This window comes from Periplaneta americana, chromosome 2 (genome assembly GCF_040183065.1).
Source record: "Periplaneta americana isolate PAMFEO1 chromosome 2, P.americana_PAMFEO1_priV1, whole genome shotgun sequence".
In the NCBI taxonomy this organism is placed as follows: domain Eukaryota; kingdom Metazoa; phylum Arthropoda; class Insecta; order Blattodea; family Blattidae; genus Periplaneta; species Periplaneta americana.
Window position 1 is genome coordinate 177855731 of NC_091118.1, and position 26359 is coordinate 177882089.

At 35.3% G+C, this 26359-nt stretch overlaps 1 protein-coding gene across 1 annotated transcript; it reads left to right on the forward strand.

Annotated features, from left to right (window-relative positions):
- Nucleotides 1-435: 435 nt before the first annotated feature.
- On the forward strand, nucleotides 436-25967 carry LOC138694856 (S-phase kinase-associated protein 1). The gene is made up of 4 exons (XM_069818987.1): nucleotides 436-587; nucleotides 837-939; nucleotides 14175-14383; nucleotides 25276-25967. Exons 2-4 carry the CDS (start codon nucleotides 837-839, stop codon nucleotides 25450-25452), a joined length of 489 nt encoding a protein of 162 aa, XP_069675088.1. The 5' UTR covers nucleotides 436-587; the 3' UTR covers nucleotides 25453-25967.
- Nucleotides 25968-26359: the final 392 nt, after the last annotated feature.

Below are 26359 nucleotides of genomic sequence, written 5' to 3' on the forward strand. Positions count from 1 at the left end.
GCACTTCGCAGTTTGACTTATATTGAGCTTCTACTGATATAAGGGGATATCTTTACCTAAAATAATGTGTTTGTTGTTTGGTTTCCTATTTCCGCACAGTAAGAATTTTCAAAATAATTTAAGGAATTATATTCTTTTTTCTGGATTTAAAGCACAATTTAATTCTCGATCTATTTATTAAAATTATTTCTTTTTCATTGTAGACCTATTTACTGAACCAAGTATGTAGCGTTTAGCTTTTTTTTTTTCTTTTTACTACCAGATTTGGTTTGTAAATTGTAGTTTTATTTTCAGTAAAATACCCGCACTCCTCAATTTTAAAACTTGGCGCAAAAGCAAGTGGTGTTCGCAGCCAATCCGAAGCGATCCGAAGTAGTGTCTTTGCTGCTGCCTCATAGTGGTAAAGTTGCTAACTAAAATTGACGTCATTTGATCTTCGATTGTTTGACCAATAACGTAAGCGTAAACCGTATCGGGTCCGATTGGGACGTAATTATCAAAGTAGAAGTTGGATCTGAGATCAGTTGGTGTAAATAGCTAGACTAGGCTGTTTGTCTTTTATTGGGCGTCTACTAATATAAGACAAGGTAAAGTAATGAATTAATAGGTACAATGTGTTTGTTTCAAAATATAAGCTTTCTATAATTTTAGAACTGCAACTTAAAATGGATTCCGAAGTTTCAGGAACAATGGAGTTCGTTGAAATGTTGTTAGGCCAATGACTCCTATTTTCCTTTATTTTAGACCATAGTTTCATCTATTGAAACTTTATTTGATTGTTTTTTGATGCTGCAGGGTAGGCGGATATTTTAATTCGCAACTAATCTTCATTTCAGATGCCTAACATCAAATTACAAAGCTCAGATGGAGAGGTTTTCGAAGTTGATGTGGAAATTGCAAAATGTTCCGTAACAATCAAAACTATGTTGGAAGATCTTGGTAAGAATTTACCTTGTATTGAATGAATATAGATTAGTTTAGAAGCCATTTTATTAGATTTCAATGTTTGTTATAGACACATGGCAGATGAGGTCGCAGTTTTTATAAGTTGCGCTTATTCGTACATCAATTAACTTGATTTGCATGTTAATATTAATTAAATACAAATAGGATAGGCCTATGTATAATTCCGTAGCTATTCAAGAATGAGTGTTTTCCTTGAGCATGAAATTTCATAGGAGTAGCCTAGGTACTGTAGTTTAAAATCCCTAGATAATTACTCTTCCTTCATAATACAAATAAAATAGCTCAGAAGTTTTATTAACCTTTTATTTTGTATTTTACCAAACTTATTACCTAGATTAAACTGTTAGGCCTAAATTAAGTTAGTTTCATCGAATCAAGTGTGTAGCCTAAATAAGAAACTATTACATTGCTCTTTGTCCAAAGCGAGAGCCAAGAAACATTCTTACAGTCAGATCAGAAATTCTGTTAATATATTAAATTTATAAGCTTCGATTTGTGCGCTTTAATTTTCGGAAAATTCTGTAGAATTTAATAATCCTCGGTAATTAGCAGTTTCACGTTCGATTGATAAACTGAGTTATAAAGTCTTTACCGTTTTTGTTTCTCATTCACAGATCTTTACATAAAAGCTCATTATTTCATATCTTAGTGATAAAATTAATAGGCTCTAGTGCAAACTTTTCATTTTTTTTTGTTATAGATGTTCTGCAAAACGGGTCATTAACTTCGGATTAGATTTGAAGCTTGGTCATACTCATTGTAATGTGCTAGCCTCATGTGCATAATGAAATAGGTGTCACTTCACTTAATTGCTTCAATTCTTTTTAACTATTCTTATTTCCAGAATTCCATACCAACGTCCCCCCCCCCTTCCTGATTGGAAGTAAAATTTTGCCATTCTGTTTATGGAGAGAAGATATTCTCATAGTTAAACCAATTAGGAAACGTGATGTGTTTTTTTTGTACTTACACTTCGCAAGAGGCATCTATACGTGACACTAAAATGTATGTATGTATTTATTTACACTGCAAGTGGGCAAGCACCCGGTGGCAGTGGTATATACAATATTAACAATACACAGTTAAAATGATAAGCAATACACAATAAAATTTACAATACATAATAAAATTTACAACACATATACAATTTTATACACAATACAATAAGAATACACAATACAATTTAACACAATAATAATAAAACATAAAATAAAACACCTAATTTTACAACACAACCTACATGATTATGTATAGGTCCTACATAATTTTCAATAGTCTTTCACTTTACTCTCATCTCATTCCCTGTAGTGGCACTATGACGCATTTCACTGACACTTTAGCACACATTTCACTGACACTCTGTAACACATTTCACTGACACTATAGAACACATTTCATTGACGCTATAAATTATCACTGATCGGAACTGTTTACTGCACTGTAAAACCATAACTTCACTGACTCACCTCGCTTCACTGATACAACAGTTCAAATAAGTCAAATAATTGCATTCTTATGCATATTTATAAACAGAACTACATTTAAACTAAACATTTCTAGTCTAAGGCCCTCTTACACGCTATTTTTAAATAATTTACAATTCAAACCAAGGAAGTAAACTCGTCAGGCTAGATAAATACATGCCACCTTAAAAAATTAAATGTTGAATGTCACCTTAATTTTAATTTTCACTTTATACACAACTCTTTAAATTATTCTTGAATCTCCTTAAGGAAGGACAGCCCTCAAAGACCGCTGCAGGTAGGTCATTCCAATCATTTATAGTTCTATTTAAAAATGAGAATTTACCTACATCCGTTTTCTGTTTCCTACATTTGATTTTAAAATCATGATCGTGCCTACCATAGTACGTTGGCTTTTCTAACCGAGCCGTTATGTCTACCCATGCTTTCTGACCTAGATGTGCTCTATACAATGATGTTATTCTAGTTTTCCTACGTCTGTTTTCCAAAGTTTCCCATTTAAGTTCTTTTATCGTATCGTTCCCATCTTGTCTTTTACCTTTAACAAATTTAGCTGCCCTATACTGGATTCTTTCTAAGGAATTTATCTGGTATATTCTATAGGGATCCCAACATGTAGTTCCGTATTCCATTAACGGTCGCACTAATGTTAGATATGCTATTTCCCTCGATTTGGGGCTAGCCTTTCTCAAGATTCTCATAATAAAGTGAAGTGCCCTCCATGCTTTGCCTGTAACATTATCAACATGCTCTCCCCAAGAAAGTTTGGAGTTTAAATACACTCCTAGGTATTTACAACATTGTTCTTGCGGAATTACAACACCACTGAATTCGTAATTAAGACTAGTTTCCTCTCGGGTTTTACAAAATGTTATAGATTTACTTTTAGAACCATTTATTTTCATCCTATGCTTTAACGCCCAGTTGTAAATGTTATTTAAGTCTGTTTGAATAGAATCTACATCTGAATTATTTCTAATCTTTCTATAGATAATGCAGTCGTCTGCAAATAGCCTCACATTTGATGTAATATCCTGGCATAGGTCATTTACGTATATTATAAAGAGTAATGGACCCAGAACGCTGCCCTGTGGCACCCCTGAACTTATATTTCCAATTTCCGATATTTCATGACCTACTCTAACTCTCTGGGTTCTACCTTTTAAGAATTCTTGGATCCATAGCACCACTCTTTTATCTATTCCTAGCCTACTTAACTTATCTATTAATATGTCATGTGGCACCAAATCAAATGCTTTCGAAAAGTCAATCACAACTGCATCGATTCTTCCGCCTCTATCTACCTCTTCAGCTAGATCCTGAACCAGCGACGTAATTTGACTATCACATGAGAAGCCTTCCCTAAAACCATGCTGGCGGTTGTAAAACCAGTCTTTCGCATTTAGAACATGACGAATATAATCCGATATCAAATGCTCCATGACTTTACATACGACAGATGTAAGGCTAATCGGTCTGTAGTTTCCGACATCTAATTTATTTCCACCTTTATGTATGGGTACCACTATAGCTGATTTCCAGTCACATGGAATAGCTGCATTGTTTATGGAAACATGAAATATACGCATTAAGTATGGAATTATGGCCTCGGAACCTAATTTAAGAATCTCTGTAGCAATACTATCTGGTCCTCGAGACTTCCGATTTTTTAATTTCGTTATTCTCTCTCTAACCCCTTTGGAAGTTATTTTGAAAGTCGAATTTGGTTCACATTCACGGTCTGTGACACAACCACTCCTATCAGCGGGATTATTATTATTATTATTATTGAAAACCGAAATGAAATAGGAATTTAATGAGTCGGCCTTTTCTTTGTCATCAGTTATACTTTCTCCGTTCTGATTTCGTAAAAGCACTACTCCTTCATTTTTCCCTTTTCTCCTGCGTACATAATTATAAAACTGTCTCCAATTGTTACTTTCATCTTCTTTTAAAATAGTTTTTAGAAAATTTTCCTGAGCTAACCTTTTTTCACACTCAAGTTTCTTAATTAATTCAACATATTTTTCCCAATGCTCATGGCTCCGTTTACGTTTGCTAAATGCGCGCCTTGTCTTTTTCTTTAAGTAGCGAATATAATTAGTGTAATATTCTGGGTCTGGATTTTTCTTAATTATTTTAGAAGGTACACATTTTACTAATGCCTCGAAAATTATACACTTAAATTTATGCCACACATTTTCCATATTTCCTTCAGTCCTTAGAAAGTCATCATGCTTTTGTCGTAGTAATCATGCTTTTGTCGTAGACATCATGCTTTTGTCGTAGCACAGTTTGCCATTTGTAAGCGACTCCAGAATTTCACAGTAACGTACTTACGTCATTATTGCACGTTCCAGGGGAGACAAATTAACGTAGTAAATTACAGAACACGAAATTAAATTAGCAGAATGTGAAGTTGCTCATTCATCCATATAGAGAAACAAACCTAACTTGCTGCAATTTTAAGGTTATTGGAAGAAAACATTGGGGACCCTTTTCTTAAATATGTCAAATTCTCGGACTTTCTCATTCACGAATGCTCATGACATAACAAATTGTTCTATTGAGTTAATTATTGTTTAGGAACAACTTCGAGTAAGTAGGCGGGAGATTTAGGCTCTACTTTCAAATTCGTCGACCTATTAGATCTGCCATCTTGCTTTCGTGCTACCAACCTAAACAAGTGACTTGGTGAAACTACCAACACTGAATTGGCGAAATTTTAATCAATACCTAAGAAACAAATGATGCATTAAATCCAGTGAACATAACTCCAATTAACGAGATTAGTAAAATAAATGTTGTTGCTCCTGTAGACTAGATATTTATTGTAAGTTAATATATATTACTTCTTTATTATGAACTCAAGGTATAACTCGTGATAGCATAAACATATTTATTTCTTCATATCTTGATAAAACTTTTCTACTTCATATCGTGATGCAGACTTCTCGATATAGTTTGTTCATAATGTGTATTTTAATCTTTTTTCATTAATTAAATAGGTGTACATGTATATTTACATGTAGGCTTCTATTCTCATCAACGTTAATTAAATACGATGAAAGAGTAATGGAACGGAGAAAAACTCTCTCCGGCGCCGGGACTTGAACTATGACGTAGTGCAGAGGGTGGCCACTAGAGGGAACCCAAGAGTTGGAACTTAGTCTGAGACGATTCTGTCTGGCGCTGGGGTGGGTATCTGGTGTGGCTTAGTGGATAAAGCATCAGCTCGTAGAGCTGAAAACCTGGGTTCAAGTCCTGGCGCTGGAGAGAGTTTTTCTCCGTTCCGTTACTCTATCATCGTATGATGACGCAGAATATCTGCAAGGAAATATTATACGTACTTCGGTACATTAAAATATATATATATATATATATATATATATATATATACACACACACATATATATACACACACACACACACACACATACCATACCATGTCTCGTGTGAAATTTCGATTACGCCTTGGTTGTACACAATACTCTGCTAAGGAAAAGTGGGACATTAAATCTCACTTCATGTTTAGATTATGAAAAGTTTCTTTGATGATTTAAACTTCAAAGTGTTCTATGTGCTCCAAATAAATTCTCTGGTCGCTAATAAAAGACTACATAAGAGGGAAACACTTGTTAGCTAGCTGATCAATACTGTAACCTTATGCAACATTGCTGTTATTGCATATTGTGGGCTCTAGTATTTCTGTGATTGGTAATTCTACAGGAGGCATCATTTTTGCTTTAACAATTGCGTAAGTATTACCCCATATCACGAAAAGTAGTAGGCCTATAGATTACTAAGTACTTGATCTTACTTTCTATAGAATAATCAGAATAATCCATTCATCTGTTGTGTGTAGTAATGAATGGATATATCGCCTCAATATTGTCGATATTAGACATCACAAGCGAATGGATTATCATCTATACTAATAATAAATCTGTAGCCGAAATTTTTCTGGTAATTTTCGATTTTCCAAAAATAATTGGTCCTAACATATATAATTAACCACCCTGAAACCGAAAATCGCTTTTTTGAAATTTTTGTATGTCTGTCTATGTGTTTGTTACCTTTTCACGCGATAATGGCTGAACCAATTTTGATAAAAATTGGAATATAAATTAAGTTCGTTGTAACTTAGATTTTAGGCTGTATGGCATTCAAAATACATTTAAAAGGGGGGTTATAAGGGGGTCTGAATTAAATAAATCGAAACATCTCGTGTATTATTGATTTTTGTGAAAAATTTTACATAACAAAAATTTCTTTAAAAATCATTTCCGATAAGTTTTATTCTTTGAAAAATTTTGATAGGACTGATATTTAATGAGATAAATGAGCTTCAAAATTAAAATAACTGCCATCTAAGGCGGTGTAATGAAATAAACAAATGAATTCGTCAATAAGGGGCCTTGGTCAACAACAATCAAAAGCTATGAATCATAGCCTACAGAGAATGTTTCTGTGTTTGTATGAAGTAATATCGGAAGCTAAATTAACCGATTTGTGTAATTAATTATTATTTCACCATTGGAAAGTGTAGTTTCTCTATATGGACGTAATACTATAATGTTATTACAGTAACTTCGGAGTGAATTGAGGACAGGTAAGATTAAAATAGCTTCTTATGCACAGAAAACTTGATAGGCTATTCTGTGTATTAGTTTCCTGTATTTCTTAAAATAATGTTTATCCAGAGAATTAACGAACCACAGGTGTATATTGATTTAGTATACAGTAATAATATGTTAGCTTAGCATTCCATTATTTTATAATCCAAATTTTAACTATGCTCAATTGAATCATGTTAAAATACATATGCATTAAATGCAATGCAAAAAAAATTGGGTAATGAGCCAAGCAGATTATGTTGCACTGTTGTAAAATAAAATTTGTTCCTCCTGAGATTCAAGAGCTCCCATAACAAATTAAAAACTTACTTATCGGTGTACATCCGTTATCAACACATTTTTATATAATATAATATAATTTAAGTTATTTAAGTTATTTGAAGGGTTCAGAACCATAGTGGCCCAAGTGCCATTTACTGAATACGTAGAAAACAAGGGTTAAAATTAAGTTATCATAATTCAATGGAAATATATAGCAAGTAAAATAAAGTATACACATTAAATCTAAATGATATGTCAGTCTTCATTAAAGTATGGATGCATGTCATAAAAATTAAGAAACATGTTAAAGGAATTGTCATTGCACCAAATGAGTGGTCTCTGGATCAAAATGGCCGCATTTTAATTATTTAAATAAATTTAAATTAAGTAACATATCCTTCTATCAAACACGATTCTTCCCTGGATCAAATGTCCTATTTTAATTATGTAATTACTTTATATTTATTTCTAACGGGTGCAGCGGAGCGCACGGGTACGGCTAGTTTAAATATAAAGGATGATTAATTATGTTGAAGTACGGCTACCGGTACCTCTGACAATAACCTATCTCCACCGACACTAAAAATTCTTTCTTGCTTGTGTGATCCAGGCTCCCAAACATCCACTGTTCAGAAATTTGCACCTCGACCTCTTGAGATAATTCAGCTACTTAAATTATATGTTTCATCAGCATCATTATGGCAACAATACTTTCATTCATTACTACATACAACAGGTGAATAGTTCTAGGTTATTCTGTGAAAAGCATTGGGTGCCAGATACTAAAACTACATTCTTCGTACTCTTACTATTCCTAGTATGATATGATATATATTTCTTCACAGCACTTCTTTACATGTAATGGTGAACCTCACATTTCTGTATCCGGTGTCACCATTAACATATTATTACAATAACACATTATTTGCAGTACACGTCTACACAAATACTCCCAATTACACTATGTACCTTTTTTGTTACTTGTTAAATCTCCTCTACAGTATTTCTCCTATATTTAAATTGCTATTCTCTATTTGTTCATTAATCCTAATATATCTAATATTGTATACTCCTTTCACACCCCCCTTTTCCTCTAACTATTATTCACTAAAATCTCAAATTCAATTTTTCTCTCTAAATTATCATATTGAATTATTTGTCCTATTTGTTCTTTGACCTTTTATTCATTTACTGTTCCAACGTTCAAATTTTAGTACTAATTTTGTGCTGTCACTTGTTCACTTCTCTTAACCCTTTCTCACTATTTTCACTCATTCCTATTTGCGCACACTTCCACTTCCTCACTATTCTGCTTACACCTAATCCATTGTCACTATTCCCACTTCCTATAAATACTTAGTTTATTCTGCACATCTGCTTACACACTTTCTCTCTCCCCTCTACTTCTCGTTCTTTTCCAGTTTCACTTTACTTGCACTTTTTGATCACATCCCCAATTTTTTTTTTTACACATATCAAATATCTCTGCTAAATCCTCAACTGTCGCAAGTTCTGACCTTTCATTACTGTTCGTCTCTGCCTTATTTCTGTCTTTGTCTTTCTTTCTATTTATTTCTTCTTCTTATTCCTAGTATGCAATTGTTAAAGAAATAATGGTGCCTCCTTTGATGTAGACCTAATGTAGAATTACCTTCCCACCCATCCCCCACCTACCTGTTCTCCTCTGTTGGTTTCTGTCTGCGTGTATCCCCATCCTTAATGTCTTAATTTCCCATTTTTCATCTCCAGTGGTGCAGATTGACTTTGTAATTTTTGTGCACATTAGACTACAGTGAACTTGGAACTTTATGTTCATACTACAACATTCATCTATAGTCTGTTCGAATTCCACATTAACATCTAAATTCGAAGGCAAGACTGTCTTGAAGCCAAATGTTAATTAAAGGCGGTAAGATGGAAAGGACAACTCCAATTTCATTGAACCCAACAATGGGAGTCCACATTGCTTTAGCCCAGTGGTTGTCAGCATTCGCTGAAATGTGCAAAGGGTAAGTGGGGCCATTCCGTGTGCACCGACGTGCAGCAGGAAGAGGTAGAGAGCATACCCGCCAGCAGCTAGAGTGCACCATGGTGCACTGCATTTTCCGCAGGTAAGAGATGCTAGCCCCAGGGTGCTCTGTGCTGACAACGCCTCCTTTAGCCATTCTAACAGAACAAGTGGAGTAGATGTTGCCATGTATGTCATCATCATAATAATAATAATAATAATAATAATAACCATTTCACTTATTAGACCTAGGGGTCTTTTACGGTCTATATCCAGTGCATTTTAGGTCTTCCCCAGTTTCTTTGGCTTCTTGGAGTATAGTGTAAGATCAGTTTTGGCAAGCGGTTGGAGGACATTCTGGCAACATGTTCTTTCCAATAATTTCAAGGGAAAAATTGTTCCGGGGCCGGGTATCGATCCCAGGACCTCTGGTTGAACGTACCAGCGCTCTTTCCAACTGAGCTACCCGGGAACTCCACCCGACAATGTCTCAACTTTTCCCTTTATATCCACACGACTCGCGTGGGCTGACGAAATGCCAGAGACCCACATCGAGTGCACACAATCTCTGTGTGACTTGGAATTGTGGTTTGTGTACGTTAACTGAAAACCACAATTCCAAGTCACACAGAGATTGTGTGCACTCGATGTGGGTCTCTGGTGTTTCATCAGCCCACTCGAGTTGTGTGGATATAAAGGGAAAAGTTGAGACGGTGTTGGGTGGAGTTCCTGGGTAGCTCAGTTGGAAAGAGTGCTGGTACGTTCAACCAGAGATCCCGGGATCGATACCCAGCCCCGGAACAATTTCTCCCTTGAAATTATTCAAATCTGCTTTACAGGGAGCCTTGCCTGAAATACTAGATTTGCATGTTCTTTCCAGTTCAGTGTATTGTTCTATGTACTGGGTAATTGAATCTACTTTTATTCTTTAAGAATGTCCTCATTTCTTTTATGGTCAAGGAGGAAGTAACCAGCGGTTCTTCGTATAAATCGCATTTCGGCTGTAGTGAGTCTTCTTTTATCAGCCTTTTTGATGGTCCAGACTTCGCTTTCATATGTGAGAACTGATCAAGCAAGAGTTTTATATATTCTGAGTCCAATTCACTGCGGGCTAAAGCAAGAATATGCACTATCACCTTTACTTTTTAACTTTGCTCTAGAGTTTGCCATTAGGAAAGTCCAGGATAACAGAGAGGGTTTGGAATTGAACGAGTTACATCAGCTGCTTATCTATGCAGATGACTTGAATATGTTAGGAGAAAATCCACAAACAATTAGGGAAAATATGGGAATTTTACTTGAAGAAAGTAAAGAGATAGGTTTGAAAGTAAATCTCGAAAAGACAAAGTATATGATTATGTCTCGTGATCAGAATATTGTACAAAATGGAAATATAAAAATTGGAAATTTATCCTTTGAAGTGGTGGAAAAATTCAAATACCTGGGAGCAACAGTAACAAATATAAATGATACTCTGGAGGAAATCAAACACAGAATAAATATGAGAAATGCCTATTATTATTTGGTTGAGAAGCTTTTATCATCCAGTCTGTTGTCAAAAAATCTGAAAGTTAGAATTTATAAAACAGTTATATTACCGGTTGTTCTATGTGGCTGTGAAACTTGGACTCTCACTTTGAGAAAGGAACATAGGTTAAGGGTGTTTGAGAATAAGGTGCCTAGGAAAATATTTGGGGCTAAGAGGGATGAAGTTACAGGAGAATGGAGAAAGTTACACAACACAGAACTGCATGCATTGTATTCTTCACCTGACATAATTAGGAACATTAAATCCCGATGTTTGAGATGGGCAGGGCATGTAGCATGTACGAGTGAATCCAGAAATGCATATAGAGTGTTAGTTGGGAGGCCGGAGGGAAAAAGACCTTTGGGGAGGCCGAGACGTAGCTGGGAAGATAATATTAAAATGGATTTGAGGGAGGTGGGATATGATGATAGAGACTGAATTAATCTTGCACAGGATAGAGACCTATGGCGGGCTTATGTGAGGGCGGCAATGAACCTCCAGGTTCCTTGAAAGGCAGTAAGTAAGAGTCTAGTGTGTTGCTGGACTTGAGAAGGCTAAAACCTGATTGATTACACCTACAGTATTTGAGGAACAAGTTGAGACAAAATTTTGAACAGAGACAGCATTATGTACTTACCCTCTCTCTCGCACAGCTACTATTATGGGTTTGTTGGCATTGGTGCTATCCCTTCCATCATGTCCATGGAAGTGTCAGTGGCGGCCTGCTCCTCTGTAGAGTGTTCACATCCTTCGTCCTCGCTATCTGTCTCTCCTATGTTGATTACAAACCGATCGATGACTTCGTCAATTAAACCATCTTTCTCCCAATAAAACTTTTCCTCCTTTTTATACACTTTCACACGCTTTTCTCCAGTTTTCTGGTATCACTTTTGATAATGCTGTTTGAAAGAGAAGTGTTATATCACTGGGTCTGAAAGTTACATTATGTTTGGCTACATCGTTCTTTACTTGGGCCCAAATTAATTCAATTGCACTGAAGTTGCAATGATAGGGAGGAAGACGTACTACGGTATGCCCTGCTAGCTCTGCAATAGTGTCAATTTCGTATTTTCTAAATCTGTCTTTCTTAGCCTTGATAATGTCATATAATACTACTTTGGTGGATCTCGGATCGTATTCAATATTCTTTTCACGTAACCAGGTTTCCATTTCGCTTTTTAAACTTGATGATATTGGAGCCTTATTTAGTTCACCGAATGATAAGCTGCATTGTCCATAACAATTACACTATTTTGAGGAATATTTGGAAGGAGTTCGTTTACAAACCAATCCCTGAAAACAATACCATCCATCTCCTCGTGATAGTCCTTTGTGGATTTAGACCGAAAATACAGAAGGCCGTTCGGAACAAAGCCTTCAGAAGACCCGGCGTGTACTATAATAAATCTCTGCCCTTTACCCAGGGGGACAATCATAGGTAAGTCAATTTCACCGTCTGGCGTGTCCCATAACCATACCTTTCCTGTAGTGTGGTTCACATTCAACCAAGTTTCATCAAGATAAATGATTGGTCGACCACTTGCTCTCAGTTCTTGCATTTTACGTAAATAATAAAACCTTTTTGCTACAATGTCGGGTTTTTCCATTAAAAATTTTCGTCCTACAATGTTTTTAGCATAACGGAAATTCATATTTTTTAATATTTGTCGCACTACCCATATGCTGCCCTCAACTAACTTAGCCTCCCTCAAAGCTTTGTGTATATCAAGCAAACTGGGAACAAAGCTTGTTTTGTATAGGGAATAAATGGTCCTCTTAATGGCAGATGCAGTGAATGAGTCTATATTCGTCTTCTTCAGTGTACTGTTGGGCCTTTTCTTACCCGGGGTTCGAATTTTGGTTCCTGTACTGTCAGCATTTATCTTTTCATTTAACATTCTATAAACACTTGCGCGAGATACTCCAGTCGCGGTAGCAGTTCATCCGATGACATCTGTGACTGATATAGTAGGCGCTCCATTTTTAAGTGCATCAAATTCATCTTTAAAGAACTTGTGCACATTAATCACAATTTCTCTTCCGTCTGACTGCACTGGCTTTCCCTTCTTTCCAACACCGGTTTGAAAAAGAATTAATATTAGAGAAAATATTATTAAATATGGAACTAACGTAAATATGTCTGTGTTCTGATGCATTTCTACAACACAATAGAATTTAACAACAGAAGCGCCACTGTTCTCCACTTGCACTGCTCAGTGGTTATTGTTATAAAAATACAAAATAACACGACACAGTAAAACAATAAAATAAATATACAAACAAATAACGTATAAATAACGTCGAAGTAAAATATTGCACTAAAACACAAGTAGCAATATTGTGACCGACACAGGCCGACACTGGCAATCTCAAGACTTCGACTGACGCAAATGGATTCTTTCTTCCTTCCTTCCTTCCTTCCTATTGTCAACTTACACCCTCTCAACCGGTTGCCTGGAAAAGGCCAGAGCAGGTATCAGTCTCAAGATATTCCTCAAAGACTGTAGGATCTTGGTGAATTTGGAAATTTTAATCTTCATATCATCTTTGTCAGCAAATGAGAGATTGTAGCCAAGGTAATTGAATGAATTACCACATTCTATTAAAACCTTATTTACACAAATTTTACTCTGTATTTGTTCTGTGCCTAAAAATGCCATTACTTTCGTTTTCTGTGTTCAGATTGTCTTATCAAATTTGGAAGCAGTATTTTCTAAGTTGTGTATGGCACGTTGGAGTTTGGATTCTGTTCTTGCAATAATAATCTTCTCGTTTGCAAATAATAATGTATCGAGATGGGATTTTCGGAATACTGGGATTTCAGCATGAAAGTTTTGTCTCCATAAGTGAGTAATATGGTTCATATGTATAATGAACAGGGGTGGAGAAAGGAGTGTATGTAATGTATGTATTTAATATCTAAGATTGCAATGAGAAGAGGGTAGGCATGACAACTATGTCTATGTCTTAGTCGCATTGTGGTAACTGACTCAGAACACAAAAGAAGGCGGCAGACTAAATTTTCATTGTCACTAGATCAATGGCTTGTGAGTTGTTAATGTGGAATTCGAATCTACTTTACCACACTCCACATTTCCCAGAGTAACAATATTTTATGATGTAAATAATGTGATAGTTTTATTGTGCTTTATTTACATAGTTTTTTTTTTTTTTCTTTTCTTCTTGAAGTGTGAAAGAGAAACCATTGTCTTCCATTGTTGTTTGTGCTATTTTTGGAAATCATTCATAGGTAGTCTCGGAATAGTTAAGTTTCAAAATGCATTTGATAGGTATGGATGAGGATGAGGAAGAAGTTGTACCATTACCGAATGTAAACTCAGCGATTTTGAAAAAAGTAATTCAGTGGGCTACATACCACAAGGACGATCCTCCTCCACCAGAAGATGATGAAAACAAGGAAAAGCGAACGGATGATATTAGCAGTTGGGATGCAGATTTCCTTAAGGTTGATCAGGGTACACTCTTCGAGCTCATCTTGGTAAGTGAGGTTAATTTTGATACATTCAAATACTAATGATGTGTTTTGGTTCTCTGAGTTTCATTGCAGCAGTTTTGTGTACTTAATAATTGAAGCATCGCCTGAAACAACATTGTAAGTTACAAAATTTTCATTCGGCGTGTTTCTGTGTAATAATGTTGTATGTCATGTTACTTTGCTATACTCCTTGGCTTGCAACTGTTCATCAATGCAGTACGTGAAATTTGTCCACTCAAAAGTTTGCTACCCTCATAAGAACAATGTTGTACGCATACACATTTTTGCAGCTCCTGTAAATTTTACCAAATGTAACTAATAATGTTGTTCCAGCTGACGCTTCAATTAACGTCACATTTAAGACAAAAATATATTCATCATCAGAGACTTCAACAAATCTCGTTACTTCTAGTGAGTATTGCTTCAGTACTCTCATAGTTGTTAACAATGTTTTTGTTCTCAATTGCAAGGCTTGCAAATTCAATTTCAGCTAAGGGTGATGAATTTTTCAGTTCCCCCCCCCCCCAAATGGTGCCCATATGGAGCCACTTGTGTAGACCAATTTACCGACAGAGTTGTTGCCAGGGTGCACCATATGGAGCTGGTTTACACTACACCCATGATGGGATGATGGAGATTTATATTCTGAATTTTCATGTTAATCAGTCTTGTTATTAGTGTTAAATTACATTCCTGAACAAAGTTTGGCACAGATTCATCCAATGAGCGTACAGTTTACTGGTACTAAGATTTTAAGGTAAGGGGATGCATTTGTAAGAGGAAATGGATACCTTTCACCTAGTGAGGCAGTAGTGGAGTGGGTCCATGCAAGTTTCTCATATATAGTCCACAAAAATCTACAGTCAGCGCAAGCAGGAAGCTGCAAAATCTGTAGTTGATTGTGTAAAATTCTCCGCAAGTAGTAGAGATAACAATTCCTGCAGGACCTAAAGCTGGAGGGCATTGTGTGATGTTCTTTCTGTGAAAGATGGAAACCGTCATGGAAGTCGATGATTTTGACAAATCCTTGGTGTTTAGTGACAAGGTTACCTTCGTCTCTTGGGTAAAGAGAAAAGATATAAAACATTAGAATCTTGGAGTCGGTAACTTTGTGTCCCTACGTGGAGAATTATGTGCAGCTCTCCTAAAGTGAACATGTTCTGCACTACGGCTGGTATTCATAGTCGGCACTTTATATCACCACTTTGCAAAGTGACACTTCTGGCGAAAGTGGTTCTTTCATATTAGTGGTATTCATAGACGATTGAAGAAGTGCACTTTACAAAGTGTCACTTTACACCAGCAAAGTGTAGAGTTACAATTTGATTGGTAACAAGTCCCACAATGCCTTTCAAAACAAGTGAACAAACGATAACAAATTAATGTATAACCCACAGATTATAATTTTTGTGATTTGAGTTGGGAGCCTAATTGATCGTGCGAGAAAGAAAATATATATTTAAAGTTTTGTTTCAGTTTCTAGGTTTTGTTGCCGATAGTTTAGATTATTTCAGTCAGTTCAGTTATATAATATTTTATTAAATAGGTAGTGATACTGCTGGTGAAATTAGGTTAGGTTTTGTACAGTACATAGTTGATGCATTGATTTATATAGTTAGATTAGGTTTTGTGCATATCGTTTTCATTGATTTATATTGTTAAGTTAGGTTTTGTATGTATCCGTTCCACTGATTTATATAGCTAGGTTAGATTTTGTACATAAGTTTTATTGGTTTATATAGTTAGGTTCAGTTGGACAGAGTAGGTTAAGTTTTATATTTATATATATTTCATTTATATCATTAGGTTAGGTTTTATACGTACCTGCTTCATTGATATATCGTTTTATTCCCTTTATTTTCATTTTTGTCTTTTTCGTGAATAGTGAATAGATAGAAGTCATAAGAATGAAATAAACACATTAGTAATGCTATTATTATTATTATTATTATTATTATTATTATTATTATTATTATTATTATTATCTCTCTCTCTCTCTCTGTCCATTATTGCTTCGTCTTCAGGAATATTTTTAATGCCAAGTTTTTCTACAATGCAAAACAAAATAGGCCTAGGCCTAATGGTATGAGATCTCTTTTCATGGTGAGGTTATGACTGCACATGAACTAGAGAAAATATCTTAGCAGAAGCAGCCATATCAGATGTATTTCTTACCGGCATGAAAATGTATATTATCAAAACAGTAATGATTATATCAGCATCAAGATAAAGCTTATCTCAAAATACAGGTAGTCAACAAAAATCAAAATCATTTTAAACCCAATATAATTATGGAATCTGCTTAGAAAGCAGGTATGTGAGGTCTCTCAATGCTTATTTTTAAGATAGTTACGCCTACATTAGATTGAAGTTAAATATTATTTAAGTTAAAAAATTCGTTTCAGTAATAAAAAATAGGTTATATAGGCATATCTACTTACATATCACTTCATCGAATTGAGGTTATAAATATACGAATGTTACTACAGAAATACCTGAACTATAATATTATAGATATTAATGTATGGTACATATCTGTAGCATAGAATTTTAATGCAGTCAATAACTATTATTGGAGGCACTGGCAAACCTCTTGTCAACCAGTCATCGAAAAGATGAGCAGTCACAATAACGGTTTCTTTATCAAATTGGAACCGTTTTTTTTTTTTTTAATTCTATAGCATTATAAAATTCCACAGGATTGTCTTTAGGCCTATCCCTAATGTAGCGCTTTCGTACATTGTCCACTAATTGTGCCACCTCTTCTGCACATTCTAATAAATAGTTCGACAACTTCCAAGATGTCAGCAATTTTTCTGCAAAGTGACACTTTTCGACTCAAAGTGTGGTCGGAAGTACACTTTCATCCAAAGTGTTCCTTTGCACCAAAGTGTCGACTGTGCAACAGAAAAGTGATATTTTGCATCTTACAAAGGACACTTAAATCGAAAGTATAGACTATGAATATAGTAGGATTTTTCAAAGAATCCCCAGTCGGTCTCTTTTGTTGCTAGAAGAACTTTGCCGCACGGTCCACCCCGGTCATTAAGGGACGCGTGCGCAAATTTCTAGGCGCACAGTTGTCACATTTTACATTGACTTCGCCACATGGGTATGAAACAATCGTATATTTATTTCTATACAACAAATTGTACTTTCATTCAATCAATCACGAATTAATTAATGGTTAATTTTGAGTTACTGTGTTTATAAAGATCCATTACAGAACCAATGTACAGTCAACTTCTTCAAACTAATATATTTTCATACTTAGCCTATATCAATAATAATAATAATAATAATAATAATAATAATAATAATAATAAAAAGTAACACCGAAAGAATATTGTCAATTTGTGTTTTATGTCTAAATCTGCAGCGAAATCTGAAATGTTATGTAATAAAATATGACAACATTTTGCTTCTCTTACCTCTATTTGTCGTCACTCTCTCCTAAATGAATCACAAATGTCTCTTGGTGATTGTCACTGTCGTGCTTCATTAATTCTGTTCCGTTTTAATTTCATGTTGAACACAGGAGGACCAATTATGGGAGCTCCATCACGCAGAAGTTAACACACTAGACTCAAGTTGGAGTAATATTGTTTTTCCTAACAAACTTTAGTTGATGCCAGATCATTTCCAAAGGTCGAGCTGGTTGGTACAGCGCTGGCCTTCTATGCCCGAGGTTGCAGGTTCGATCTCGGGCTAGGTCGATGGCGTTTGTGTGCTTAAATGCGACAGGCTCATGTCAGTAGATTTACTGGCATGTAAAAGAACTTCTGCGGGATAAAATTCCGGCACACCGGCGACGCTGATATAACCTCGGCAGTTGCTAGCGTCGTTAAATAAAACATAACATTTAACATTTCCAAAGGATTTAGAACACAGTGCGCGTGGTACGAAGGAAGTCTTTGTGTCCAGATGAGGCTACGAGCTCCATCACAGCATGTTTCTTACTAATATTGGCTGATTTGATTTCCTGCAACATAACTCCTTTGATGGGTATGGTGTTGGGCACGGTAATATTATTGTGACTCATAAAGTTAATTATGTCTTTAACATTGCTGTTCATCCATCATTACTATCTTGGAGTTGTAAGAAAGAAACTAAGTAATTTATAATATACTCCGCAAAGCAAATAATAATAATAATAATAATAATAATAATAATAATAAAATTACAGAAGACTTTCAAACAGCGAACAAAAACACTTGTGAATTGTTTGAACATATTAAGAAAGACTGCAGTTAGTGTTAGCATTCAGGCAAGAATTGGCAACATTTATGTTTGCCTCAGAAAGCGGAAACAGAGATTACCCCATCCCCGAGTGGACAGAAAAGGTTGGGGGAACCGTCTTACTTCAAAAGGCCATTGCTCAGCATGCGGTATCCTCTGTCTTTAACTGGGGATGCATTGAGCGATCCTACTATACCAGCCTACAAGTCATGAGAAAGGGTATGGTCTCTTCCTTTTCATTGAGAAATCAATCAGTGGAATTCAGTACCTGGACATGCTACAGCAATGACTCTTGCTGCAGCTGGAACAGGACATACCAGTTCCTTCCTCCCAACAGGATGGCACACCTCCACATTTTCACAATGAAGTCAGAAGTGAGCTCAATAACAGACTGCTGAATAGGTGGATTGGCCATGCTGGTTTTAATGATAGTGAACTGCATTGGCCTCCACGTTACCCAGACCTGTTTACTCTTGATTTTTTTTTTTCACATGGAGGGGTGGTACAGTAGCGGCTGGTGGTCAAAATGATGAGTGTGCTACTATATCGGCCTACTGTATACACTTATATGTATTTATCTTAATTTGAGACTCGCCTAGTGACGAAATATGAAGTCCATACGACGTTCCTTCCTACTGCAGAACTTGTCAATTACCCTGGTGTTAAACCCCTCCATCTTGGAAATCATACTCTTTTCTATTGACAGTATTGCAAGAGCAGTGAGGCGATCCAGGGACATAGTGTTCCTTAAAAACGTTTTTATGCGTTTAAAGAAAGAAAAACATCTTTCTGGCTCAGCAGTGGTCATTGGTGTTGTAACCAAAATATTTAACAACTTCGTTAATTCACAGAATGGATCCTGTGAATTGTTGGAGGCTATGTTATGTATTGTAACAATTGAACAGCTCCATCTATATTTCGGAAATCGGGTCTTCCACATAGAACCCCAAATTGTGTCTTTAAAACTCTTTTGTTCAGTACAGTATAGCTGTTGACAGCAACTTCAAGTTCGCGTTCAGGAAAATTATGCGAAAAATTGTCAAAAAATTTCCTGTTTAACAATTTTGTTGCGTCTAGGTAGGTTAACGACTGGAAATGGTGAGTAGCTTCCTGAATTATATGGTCACATACTACCTTGGCTTCAATTTTCTAGACTGACTGATTCAGGAGGAACCTCAAAAACCAGGTAGATGGCAGCAGCGGTCAGACAGTTGAATTACCAAACAAATTATACATAGTTCCGAGTTCTTCCACAAACAAGCATTCTTTCGTTATGCTTTACTTTTGTAATTTCCAAGCTGTGTTGTGCTGAAGCTGACTACAGCACTTCCCCGCGTAAAAATAGCCAATCAGAGCAGTGATTTCAGCTTCGCACATGCGCATTAATTGTCTACATTCTCATACAGAGTTTTGAGTAGCACAACGTACTGCCTGAGGCACTAAAGAGCGAAGACTAAACACTCTATAACGCGTCATGAACATAACCACGGGAAATTGTCAAATGGCAGATCAAATACTATGGTATTGCAAATACATTATTTGAGCAAAAATTATCATTGTACTGTAGCACATAAGGACGGGCCGCCCCTGGGGTGGTATATTAAAGGTAGACTATGTGCCTTACCACAGACCATGCTTGATCTACGAGCATGCATCACAGGAACCATCACGTCAGTTGATTGTTGTTGTTGTTTTCTAATGCCAGGCGTTTGACAATAAAGTCATTTAACCTCTTGCACTCCAATATTTTTCAAAGATATTATCATGGTTAGCCACAGAAGCACAGATTTTGAGGTGTTCTGAATCCATTTCTTGGTTTGAGTTGCACAATGGGCAGTTAGGGGACTGATATATTCCAATTCTATGCAGGTATTTGGCCAAACAATTGTGGCCTGTTGCCAATCTAAATGCAGCTACAGACGATTTTCTTGGTAAATCGGGAATTAACTGTGGATTATGATGCAGAGAGTTCCATTTTTTCCCTTGGGATTGAGTTATCAGATTTTGTTTGTTGAAGTCTAAGTATGTAGATTTAATAAATCTCTTCACAGAGTAATACGTAGATTTAGTAACAGGTCTGTAAGTAGCAGTGCTGCCCTTCTTTGCTAAAGCATCCGCATTCTCGTTTCCCAGGATTCCACAATGGGATGGTATCCATTGGAATACAATTCTTTTATTGAGTGATATTGAGAGAGCATTTTAGTTATTTCTGCTGTTTGAGATGAAGGTGTGTGTTTAGAGACTATTGACAGAATAGCTGCTTTGGAATCTGGCAATATAACTGCATTCCTAAATTTATTGATGTGGCATAGAAGATTCCTGAGACATTCACTTATTGCAATGATTTCACCATCAAAACTTGTTGTTCCATATCCAAGAGATTTATAAAGTGAGAAGAGACAGCACGTAACACCTGCACCGGCACCTTGTTCTCTGGAGATCAAGGATCTGTCGGTGTATAAATGAAGCCAGTTTTGTGGAGGGTACCTAATAATAATTGTCTCTAAAGACAATTGTTTCAGTATTTCAATGTTTACTTCTGATTTCAGTATTTCTTCTGTTAAATTTAGATTATATTCTATATTTAATAGAGTTAAAGAGTTTGGTTTAATTTGTAAGTTTTCTTTTAAATTCGGGATATTGATTTTCTCGTCAGTTGATTGTGCTATATATACTACAACACATCTGAGACGAATGAATTTGACTACAGGCTTGATGTGTGCCAAATTACTGGGGGAGGGGGCTCACGGTGAACATCTGTCATCCGTGAAGTAAGGTACTGAAACTTTGAAAGGGTTTCTTTAAGTACCAATTTTATGTATTTGTGTTCGAAACCTGAAAATCTTTTGTGAGAACTCTATAGAATACAATTCTTAATACAGTGAAACCTGTTCAAATCGGAACCTGAATAATCCGGAATCCTGTCTATTTCGGAACAATTTATTGGTCCTGGCGAAATTCGTATGTATTATGTGTAATTTTTTCTGAATAAAACGGAAACTGTCTGCTACTGTTCAAAACGGAAATAATATTTTCGACACACTACTGTATAATGTAAACTATATTTTGAAACAGTATCAGTGCTTTCAAGGAATGTACGAAATACGTAGGTCACTAAGATAAAAACAAGTTTTCTTTGCAAAATTGTTTAGGGTGCGAGGGTGTGTTGGCCTGGTGGTCATAAATTTTATTACCCTATTGACTAGGTAGACGAGTCCCTCAAAGAAATTCAATGCTTCACCTCTGTATACTGTCGTAGCTGGGTAGAACGCATGTCTATTAGTGATTTCGTGATGAAAAAAAGTTGCGTAAAAATGCTGCACTATCATTAACTGACGAAGTAAAAGTTATCGAGGAAAATTGGAAACGAAGCGTATGGAAAATAATGTTGAAATGTAGGAATGGAAAACTCCGGTGTAGCTTAACACTTTCAGAAATAAAGGCCGTATCATGAATGAGTGCCTTGCGTCAATAATGGTGACATAAAAGGAAACAGAAAACAACTGTTTACATAGAAACAAATGAACTGTTGTGGGAGTGGATTCTTCTTGCCCTTTCAAAGATCATGCCAATTTCTGGATCTATTCTGCAATGCAAACCCTTGAACTGGAAAAGAAATTAGATAATCCAGAATTCAAGGCTTCTAATGGATGGCTCCTAGTCAAATTAAATAATGTGTTGTAATATACGGTACAGTATTATAGTATAGGGTTATATATTAAATTTAGTGTAATTAATAAACTTTATAGTGTTTAATGAGCGAGTTACGGTACAATTTATACAGGAAATGAGATTTTCATCAAGATCATTCAGCAATTAAATAAGCGACAGGAAGCTGATTTAATGTCAGTACTGTTAAACGGAATATTTTGTAATTCCTACAATTTGCGGCATGCCATTTTGTTTTTTATTTATACAAATGATAAAATATTCCATTTTAACTTCACACCTGAATAACACTGAAACCTGGCCACAACGGAAAAAAAATTAGGACCATGTCACTTCCGTCTTGAACAGGTTTCACTATAATAAGTAATTTCAGTTACAGTTTTGAGTTTGAGATTCAGTGGTTTAAGAGATATGGTGTGGGTTTATCCTTTATTTCCAGTAAGCCACCATTCTTTTTTCCTTCAAAACTATTACAGTTCTGTATTGTTGAAAGATGGAGAATATGTAATTACGTCTATGTAAAGTTTTTCTAGTAACACTTTGTTGAAGGTAATAGGGTGGGTTGGCGTAATCTGGGTATTTTACAATTTATTGAATAAGACTTTACCTTATTTTCGTACACATGCCAGTACAAAATTTTATCTATTTCACAATCCTACGATAACCTAAGATGTTGATAAAGCGTCATAAAATAACCTACTAAAAAAAAACAATCCTACGATAGAGTGGTTAAAAAATTTGTTTACAAGTTTATGAACTGAGGCATCACATTCAAAGCAATATTGTTGGGAACCAGCTGTGATACAGTAACACAAATTCATATATGTGTACATTACACATGTTTAGAACAGGTTTTTAATAAATTTAATATATTACTAATAGTTTGTTACCAAATTAAATTTACAAAAGTGAGGTAATTTGGGTGTGATTATTACAGGTTAATCGACAACTAGCCTAATTTTTCGTTCCAGATCATGCCATGCACACATATTATGGATTGATAAAGGACAACCAGTGTTTTCTGTCCCTAATTTTAATGAGAGATATTTTAAGTTTACAAAATGAGCCTTATCAAGAACACTAGTTTTGACATTTTTTTTTATCTTGGTAATTAAAATATCTAACCTGTACATTCTGTCCTAGGCTACATACACTGACCAATGGTTGGGATAATTTGAGTTTATAATGACTTTAAAGCATGTTTCATTTCAATAATGCAGCATTTGAGGCCTAGGGGTTCATTTCACTTTCCTTCCTCCTCTTTCTACTTTTCTGTTCCTAGTGCCGACCTGCTATGGCACTAAAATCGTCCTCCAGTGGCTTAATGAGGGAAAGCTGGAGATCAACAAGATCTCCCAGCTAGGTCCAATGGACCCATCGACCAACAGCAGTTGTGGTCCTCCAGACATTCTGGGGGTTGTGTGTGAATGAAATAGCTACCAAAACGTTAAAATATGGTGTTCACTTAAATCGGCTACAACTTGCCATTTTCACCTCAAAATCTGTGCTTCAGTGGCTGACCATGATAATATCTTTGAAAAATATTGGAGTGCAAGAGGTCAAATGACTTTATTGTCAAATGCCTGGCATTAGAAAACAACTACTACTTCAATGATGCACATTATACCCAAATTCCCCCACCTACGAGGGAAATTGGTTTAGTTAAACTTAAAGGTTATTATGAGAGTAAGAGATTAGAGTCAATATGATCATATTACCCCATCCCTGGAAGCAATAGGTTGGCTTAAATTAGATAAGAAAAGAAATTTACATTCACTTCTCTTTCTCTTCGAAAACTTGAACTCTTCTATTCCTTCGTACCTGTTGTCTTGCTTCACTTACCTTTCTTCCCACCATAATCTGAACACACACTCTCGTCATGAAACAATACTAACAGTACCATCCCATCGCACCTCCTCATACTCATCCTCTTTCACAATAGCCCTGCCAAGACTGGAATTCGCTACCTGCTAGCATCAGGGACTGTCTAAATAAAATTGAATTCAAACGCAAACTTATTAGGCACTTGGTCAGTAATTGATTTCTTGTAAATAGTTTCTTTAATCTATCACAAAATATTTCAATATCCAGTAATTTAATCACTATACAACTTTGTTATTCTAGGTTTAATTTGTAATTCAGTAAATATAAAATATTCTTTGTTTTTCTATGATAAATTATCTAGCTTTAATTAGTCGGGTAATCTTTCCGTACTTTGATTTTTATTATAATTTTAATTGTAAATTTAATACTAATTGTAATTTTATTGTTCATATTATAGTTGTAATCTCCTGGTAGAGGGGCAGAGAAGGCCTGACGGCCTTATCTCTACCAGGTTAAATAAATAAATACTAATTACTTATTATAACGAGAAAAGATCAACATGCCTTATTTACTCACCTAATATAATAATCACATAATGTATGCATTACATTTTCAATTGTTACTTGTGAATAACGTAAGAATAGTGGTTATGTTATCTTCAAAAAGTGCAGTAAGTATATCTAGGTTTTGTTTCATTTGTATTTAATTTTAAATTACACTGTGCTTCATCTTTTATTAATTTTGTATTACTACTCTTATGTAGTCAATATATCGCTGCTCTTGAAGTCGTACAGTCAGTCATTTTCAATACTACTTGAATGTGCAATGTCGAAATCAACTGTGATTATCTCGTGGGATGTTAGGTAGATAAGATTTTTCCCCTAAAATTTTTTGCTCGCATATATGCACCCTGGATTTTTTAATTAAATTATGGAGGAAAGTACATCTGTAACACAAGTAAATACGATAACTGAAAATGCAATAGAATCGTTCTAACGTGCCACAGTGCTAAATATAAAAAACACACTGGAAAATATTACCGTAACAAGCTAACCTAACCTTAAAGGCTTGTTTTTATACCCAAATTACCTCAACCCACCCTAGTGAATGGACTTGTGGTTTTGTATGAAGATAACTTATTGGATCAAATTTCTTGATTTCAGGCTGCGAATTATCTGGACATCAAAGGTTTATTGGATGTAACATGTAAAACTGTAGCAAATATGATTAAGGGTAAGACACCGGAAGAAATACGTAAAACTTTCAACATCAAGAATGACTTCACTGCCAGTGAAGAAGAGCAGGTTCGCAAAGAGAATGAGTGGTGTGAGGAGAAATGAGATGTAACTTCTTTCAGTGGCAACTTACTACCATTGTTATCACAAAAATTCATAAATCCTTGTTTGAATTATTTGGAAGTTGTTAAATTTTCAGAGTTATGGAGTATCTCCGTCCCTCACTCCTTTATTTTGAAGTCTCGTAAGTATTGGTAAAATCCGAACAAGTCGCTGATAATGGTGCAAGAGAACGTCTTCATTTACCTCTCCTCTAGGTTCTAAGTTTATTGTAATTACTGTAAGCACTAATACTGTAAATATAGATATTAGGTTCCATATTTCGCACACATTAGACATTGACTGGCAAATTACGCAACTTTTCGTCTGAAGATGTCCTGGTAATATTGTACACGAAGTGGAAGGTGGTTAATTTCTTGTAGGTAAAATATTGAGGAATAGAAGAATGGATCATATTTAAGTAAATGTTCAGTAGCGCAGCTCTGTTCCGATAATAATGGATAATGGAATGGAAAAATCTTGTTAAATTGTGAATAAATTGCTACACTTTTATGGAATAAGTGTTTAATAAATTTTAATACCATTTATAATCTTTGAATTAACCCTCAACTGCAATCCTTAATATGCCAAATGTACTAAACTTTTTAGATCTTTGTGGTTAAACAATTTAGTAGCAGTTGACTTCAGTTTTTTTTTTTTATTTCTTTTTTTCTCCAATCATCATTGAAATTATTGAATAGTGTTCATAATAAGTATTGGCTGCAGTATTATAAAATTGAGATCTGTGTGTATAGACACAAGCTAAATTGTTTTGAGTTGTCTTATGAATAATAAAATACTTTTTTTACTAGCAAGTATTTTGTTTCTTTAATGAAGTAGGTACAGATATCATTGCAACATTTCACAAGAAAAGCTCTGTAATTTACTGCAGAAGATTGTGTGGCTGGGTTAC

Excerpts from the sequence above, each read along its gene's own strand:
- LOC138694856 (XM_069818987.1), top strand. The coding sequence starts at position 837 with ATGCCTAACATCAAATTACAAAGCTCAGATGGAGAGGTTTTCGAAGTT. Across the intron at positions 940-14,174 it reads AACTATGTTGGAAGATCTTG|GTATGGATGAGGATGAGGAA; the intron begins GTAAGAATTTAC and ends TGCATTTGATAG. Across the intron at positions 14,384-25,275 it reads CACTCTTCGAGCTCATCTTG|GCTGCGAATTATCTGGACAT; the intron begins GTAAGTGAGGTT and ends TCTTGATTTCAG.